The 7,500-nt window shown below is 41.7% G+C and overlaps 1 protein-coding gene across 5 annotated transcripts in view; it reads right to left on the bottom strand.

The window, feature by feature from the left end:
* LOC143291880 (uncharacterized) overlaps window positions 1-7,500 on the bottom strand; it is a 10,407-nt gene that overhangs the window by 2,425 nt on the left and 482 nt on the right. Inside the window, exons 1-5 of one of the 5 annotated variants that reach the window (XM_076602005.1) lie at window positions 7,083-7,152; window positions 4,318-4,389; window positions 2,761-3,076; window positions 1,720-1,871; window positions 1-25 (exon numbers count right to left, since the gene is read on the bottom strand). The exon at window positions 1-25 is cut by the window's left edge and continues 99 nt beyond it. In XM_076602005.1, the coding sequence (XP_076458120.1) occupies window positions 1-25; window positions 1,720-1,871; window positions 2,761-3,076; window positions 4,318-4,366 (542 nt within the window). In that variant the 5' untranslated portion in view covers window positions 4,367-4,389; window positions 7,083-7,152. The other 4 variants (XM_076602006.1, XM_076602007.1, XM_076602010.1 and 1 more) reach the window with 4 other exon arrangements.

Raw genomic sequence — 7,500 nt, 5'->3', positions numbered from 1 at the left:
GCGCGTGCGCACGTCATATCCACATCTTGTTTCAGTGCAGGAAGAACGGGGCGGTGACAGACAGAGATATACAGACGTATATTATATCAAATATTCCAAATAAAATACTGTTTAAACCATATTATATCATGCATCAATATAGCACTTTCGTTGTCGACATATTTTGGCCATCCTTACCTTTTCAAAACTTTGAACCTCAGAATCTTTTCGGAATAAGTTTTGCTGATTGTGGTATGTTGGTGTCCTGGGGATAATTAATTATCATGGGAGTGGTGATGATGTTGACAGTAGCAGCAGCAGCAGCAGCAGTAGTAGTTGTCGTAGCATCAGCAGCAGTAGTTTCTGTTGCACAACAGCACATAAATCAATAGCGATGGTATGGATGGTGGCTGTAATGACGACGACAATGAATTTTGATATCATTTCTCCACCCCAGTCCTTAATATACTTGAGCCACGTGTAAATGTTGTATGACAGCCACAAACTGTGCTATCAGCATCATCATCATCATCATCATCATTTGCAGCAGCAGTACTTACATAGTTTCATCATCATCATCATCATCATCATCATCATCATCATCATCACCACAACTTTATTATTATCCTCCTCGTCGTCGGTCATAATTGTGAGTATTAACAACATAAGATAATCGTCTCTGCTTCGAGAGAGAGAGAGAGAGAGAGAGAGAGAGAGAGAGAGAGAGAGAGAGAGAGAGAGAGAGAAGACAAGACAAATTCTTTATTTCGAGGATAATAGATAAGCACTGGTGTGCTTTTTTACATCCAGTCCCCGCCCTGAATAGGGTCTACACTACACAATATTTAATAAAATGAAAGCATGGTGTTAGTAGAGATACACAACAGAGGAAAAAATATATGCATAAATCAAAACAAAACAACAACCACACACACACACACACACACACACACACGCACACACACGAACACACACACACACACACACACACACACACACACACACACACACACACACACACGACATACAGGCACTAGCATGGTGTTAGTAAAATGCATAGGTAAAAAAAAAAAAGAAAAAAAAAAGAAAAAAAGAAAGGAAAAAAGAAGAAGAACAAAATCAAAGAAACAAACACACACGTCACACACCGCATTACACATCAGAATGGGGGATAGAGGATGAGGAGAGAGAGAGAGAGAGAGAGAGAGAGAGAGAGAGAGAGAGAGAGAGAGAGAGAGAGAGAGAATGTGTGTGTGTGTGTGTTGTGTGGTGTGCTGTGGTGTGCTGCAGTGTGTATGTGGTGTGTGTGTGTGTGTGTGTGTGTGTGTGTGTGTGTGTGTGTGTGTGTGTGTGTGTGCTTGATATGGTGTAGTGTGTGTGTACGTGATTGTACTCAGTCATTTTTTTTTCATTTTGCCCATCGCTTCTGCTGGAGCATAGGCCATCGACGACCCCTCGCCATCACACTCTGTTCTGGGCTGTTCTGGCCAGACTGTACTCAGTGTCACATGACAATGTGTAATCCATGGCAGTCTTACCACACCTGTCAGCCTGGTGTGCTGCAGTGTGTGTGTGTGTGTGTGTGTGTGTGTGTGTGTGTGTGTGTGTGTGTGTGTGTGTGTGTGTGTGTGTGTGTGTGTGTGTGTGTGTGTGTGTTTGATATGGTGTAGTGTGTGTGTACGTGACTGTACTCAGTGTCACATGACAATGATGACAATGTGTAATCCATGGCAGTCTTACCAAACCTGTCATCCTGGACAACACCACATATGTACCGCATCCCGGCCTTCACCCTGTCCGCGTCCGGATAGTGCACCCGGTTTCTGACGGGCAGACAACTCTTGGTGGCCTCCAGAACACAACCGCTTATCTCCTCATACGCTTCCCTGTGTCTGTAAAAAACAAAACAAAAACAAAAACAAGAAATATGAAAAAATGAAAAAGAAAAAAGAAAGAAAGAAAAAACAACAACAACAAAAAAACCCACCCCAAAACAAAACAAAACAAAACAACAACAACAACAACAACAACAACAACAACACACACACACACACACACACACACACACACACACACACACACACACACACACACACACACACACACAGAGAAAAACGACCCAGGAAAGAAAGAAAAAACCTGCTGATAAGACAAGAGAAAAGCTCCAACATACACAGTTTTTGGTTTCAGCTGTGGGAGCAGACTGCATGGTTTTTTAAAATTTTATTTTATTTTTTTTATTTTTTATTAACTTCCGAATCGGAGTCTGGTTCTGGAAGCACATTTCACGCACCAACAAAATTACCACTCACTGGCACACACACGCTTGCACATTGCATATCTATCTATCTTACCCCGATACACCCTACACCCTTCTACGCACACACACACACACACACACACACACACACACACACACACACACACACACACACACTCTCTCTCTCTCTCTCTCTTTCTTTTCCTACCTTGTTTCTTTCCCTAAATAACCTAATCATCCAGCCGCCACAATCCATCCAAACATCCACCCATCTATCCATCCACCCTATCCACCCTTCAATTCATCCAATCCACCCATCTATCCATCCATCCTATCCACCCTTCAATTCATCCAATCCACCCATCTATCCATCCACCCTATCCACCCTTCAATTCATCCAATCCACCCATCTATCCATCCATTCACCCGCCCATGGGACAGACTGGGGGGGGTGGGGGGTGGAGGGATGGGGGCGTGGAAGGGAGCTGGGGGGGGGGGGGGAGGAACCGCAGAGCACTCACTGGCACATCCCAGGGGAAGATTGACCAGCCCACAACTCCACCAGCGTGTGGTGAACCAGCGTACTGGTACCACAAGTCAGGTTATAGACAGGTGCAGAGGGGAAGGGGTGGAGGGTCACGTTGGCACCTCCACCATCACCCCCAGCAGCAGCAACAGCAGCAGCAGCAGCAGCAGCAGTATCCGCACCAGCCCGAAAACAGGCTGCTCGTCTGGCACCCAGAGAAGAAGCCGAGTCTTCAGTCGTCTCCCCCTCTTCCATCTCTGCAAGAATTTGATCTTCCCCTGGACCCGTGGTGTTCGTGAAGTTCTGTCCCGCTGTGGGTTACACAGACAGAATGGATAGCAGATACACACATAACAACAATATTAATATTTAGCATCTATGTAGCGCTGAATCTTGTGCAGAGACAAATCAACGCGCTTTCACACCAGCCATTCACACGCATGGATAACTCTAAACTTGAGAAACTGAAGACACACATGCAGAGGCATCGATAGAGACTGACACAGGTAAGCTATTCACAGGGTCATTCACATACGAATAGATATACAAGCAGACGGACAGGCAGACAGACAGACAGGCATAGAGGGTGAGGATGGGGGTCCAACTTCGCAACCTACGATCAGAGGGTGTATCTAGCACCCCTGTTCATATTTCATGCGTCGAGTGTTCAAATTAACTGCATGTGATAGTAAACCGACCCTTTTCTTTTTAATATTGAAAATATTCCGTTTTATCTATTTGTTTTGTAAGTTACTGAGAAATAAATCTTTGATACCTGAAGTATTCTGTGTTCTTTATTTGCTGGAATTTCATTCATGCATTTCTGTGTTCCTTCTTTTCCTGTGTCATTCAATCAGGTTTCAGTCACACAGACACAGACAGACAGACAGACAGACAGACAGGCAGACAGACAGACAGAGACACACACAAACACACACGTAACATTTTACATGTATAACCGTTTAGGTTTTTTTAATAGTTTTTTTTTACTCCGCCATTCAGGCAGCCATACTCGTTTTCGAGGTATGACCTTGTTTCCATAAACCACCGAACGCTGAAATATATTACAGAATCTTTAACGTGCGTATTTGATCTTCTGCGTGCGTATACACTCGAAGGAGGTTCAGACACCAGCAACCCTGCACATAATTCCGTTGACCTGTGTGATTGTAAAAATCCCCACCAGGAGCGACGGGCATCGAACTATAATGCTTAATAGCCGGCAATCTTAGGTGAGACAAGACGAGACAAGACAAGACAAGACAAGACAAGACAAGACAAGACAGTTCAAGACGTGTTTATTTCAGGAAACAAAACGTTAAAAAAAAAGCAAAAAAAAAAAAAAAAAAAGCGCACACGATATCAAGCTACATATGTCGTCATGCATTGTGTATTAGTGCTTGGGTGGTGTGATGAAAGTCCATTCTTCAACAGATACACGTCTATACATTGTCACAGCCTGTCTGAGTCACCCTGCCAGGCTGCCTGTCTGTCGTCTGTCTGTCTGTCTGTCTGTCTGTCTGTCTGTCTTTCTGTCCATCTGTCTTCTTACCTGTTGACAGAACCATCAGCAAAAGAAGATAAAGTTGCAGAAACGCCATTCCACTAAAGACCGCCCAAGATGCTTCAGAAAAAATAAAGGTAGGGTGTAAGTTGAAGTAGTATGAATCTATAAACACACACACACACGCACACACAAACACACACATACGCACACACACACACACACGCACACACACACACACACACACACACACGCACGCACACACACACATACACACACACGCGCGCACACACACACACGCACACGCACACACACACACAGAATCACAAGTGAACTTGACGAACGAACATGCGGAATGACAACGCACAGTTAGACAACTAAAAAAGACAGTGACAGCAAAACACCTGTCGCCAAATACATTCAAACTTATAATTGTAATGATGAACACAGCGCCCGTACTGACTATCCACCTGTTCGTCGCAGGTGTGTAAAAAAACAACAACAAAAAACCCCCACTATAATTTCATATCATCCTTACACTCAAACACACACACACGCACGCACGCACCTGTTCCTCGCAGGTGTGTAAAAAAACAACAACAAAAACCCCCCACTATAATTTCTTATCATCCTTACACTCAAACACACACGCACGCATGCACAAACGCAGATAGACAAACAGATATATTCTTTCACACACGCGCGCACTCCCCCCTCGCCCCCCCCCCCCCCCCACACACAGATGCACACCCACTCACACACATACGCACGCACGTACGCACAGACAGACAGACAGACAGTCAGACACCCGCGCGCACGTGTGTGTGTCGGTTTTCGTCTGTGTGTGTGAAAGAGGATGCATGTTATTGATACTATGTGCTTTACAAATATATATATTTTCTTTTTATTGTTATTATATATTTTTTCAATAATAGTTTATTAACTTGTGTCATTGCTAGTTGTTATGGTTATAATGAGGTATCTTAATAATAATAATTTATTTTTATATAGCGCTATAATACAAACATAAGCAAGCTCTAAGCGCTTTACAATCCAATACCTAAAGTGAAACAAGAAAGCATATAAAAAGTAGCAGAAACATAAAACAGAATCATTAATATTATAAAAACACAATACATGAAACTCACAAAGTAACATGCTATCAATACTACAACTGTAACACTCCAACACTCACACTAACACACACGCACAGACACACACATGATTATTATTATGATGATGATGATGATGATGATTGTTATTATTATACACACACACACACACACACACACACACACATATATATATATATATATATACAGTGTACTTTGTCGTGGGAAGAGGGAGGACTGTTCTACAGATATGGCTCACAGTTGCGATTAAAAATTGTTGCTTTGAACATAACAGTAATGATTATTACAGTTGTTGTCACTGTTTGAGTCTTGATGGTGTATAATTGTCCTTCTACAACCACCACCACCACCACCACCACCATCACTAATGGTGATGATAATATCAATGCTAGTAATGATGATGGTGATGATGATGATGATGATGATGACGACGACGATGACGATGATGATGGAATAAAAGTTAAAAAAATGATGATGATGATGATGATTATGAAGACGATGATATTTATCTATCTATCATCATCATCATCATTATCATTATTATTATTATTACAATTACACCCATATCACAATTACGACAAATACGCAATTCACTCAGAATTTCATGACGTCTACCGCTGTCAAGAGATAATTTGTGACCGCTACACGAAAACTGCATTAATGATCAGATGTAAAGATGGGAAATATAATATTTCTGTACCAGAATTAACTCATCAGTATAAAGTTTCTATGTGATAAACATTTATTACTATTTCCCAGGGCGTTACGTCACATCCGAATATGATAACATTTCGTTGTAATTCCTGTCTGACATTTAAACATAAATTATATTGTTAAAAATGACTCAGAATCCCAGACGTAATCAAATCCAGTTTCTGTTAATTTTTTTTCTCTTATATACTTTAACCGGTCACAGCGATGCAAAAATCCCTTCTTCATATATCTCAAAGAAAATATCGTATTGTTTAAAAAGGAAAAGAAAAAAAAAGGAAAAGAAAAAAGAAAGAAAGAAAGGAAAGGAAAGAAAAAAAAAGAAAAAAAAAAGAAAGAAAAAAAAAAGAAGAAGAAAAAAAAGATTCAAATGTAATTTTCGACCTCCAAATTTCATAACCATTTGACAGTAGAACAGTTGCACACCACCATTTAAAACGAGAAAGAAAGCAAACAAAAAACAACAGAAAAAAACCCCACACAACAAAAACACTACCATCACTACCACCAACAAGAACGGCTAAAGATTCACTTACTTGAAGTACAGGATAATCTCACCTTCTCGGCAACCAGCACTTGATGTTACTCGGTGCACATTTACGTATGTATATAATCTATGCACATTTGCGTAGGTACATAATCTATTTTTCCTCTTTATATTTTTCTTCTTGTGTTTATAAAAGAAGATTCTTTCTTTTTCACCTCCTTACCTTTTTTTCTTTCTTTATCTTTTCCTTTCTTCTTCCTCTTTTTTTTTTCTTTATCGAATGTATTCCAGATTAAAAAAAAAAGGCGCAAATCATGCACTCAAAGAGACCCCCCCTCCCCCAACCAGAGACGGGGTATGGCTGCCTACTTACTACACTCGAACTCGTAGATGAATAGGGAGAGGTGGCGCCGCAGCCCACGAACACAGGAAAGAACGAAAGAAAGAAAGAAAGAAAGAAAGAAAGAACGAACTACACTCACAGAGCACAAAATGCTGATCACAAGTGCAGTAAAGTCTATGAGGGTTCCACTGAAACCGACCACAGCGAACCATTAATGTGGGTCTCATTTGTCAATGGTGCCATGTGCAGACGAGCCCTTGGACACGATTCATTGCTGAGGTGATGTTTTATCTTGACGTTGGCACGTGCGCGTGAGGGGGTGGTGGTGGACGTGAAGGTCAGGTACAGGAGATGGTGATGGTAATGGTGATGGTGAGGGGGGTGGTGCCGGGTGAGAATGAGGGAGGTGGGGAGCCTATAGTGTGTGTGTGTGTGTGTGTGGGTGGGTGTTGTTGTGTGTGTGTGTGGTGTTGTGTGCAGGTTTGTGTGTGCATTTGTATGGATCAGAATAAATTTTTATGTCAGTTAAACTTGAACAAGGTTTATAAGACACACAT

This window comes from Babylonia areolata, chromosome 18 (assembly GCF_041734735.1).
Source record: "Babylonia areolata isolate BAREFJ2019XMU chromosome 18, ASM4173473v1, whole genome shotgun sequence".
NCBI lineage: Eukaryota > Metazoa > Mollusca > Gastropoda > Neogastropoda > Buccinidae > Babylonia > Babylonia areolata.
This window is presented reverse-complemented; position numbering and strand designations above follow the sequence as displayed.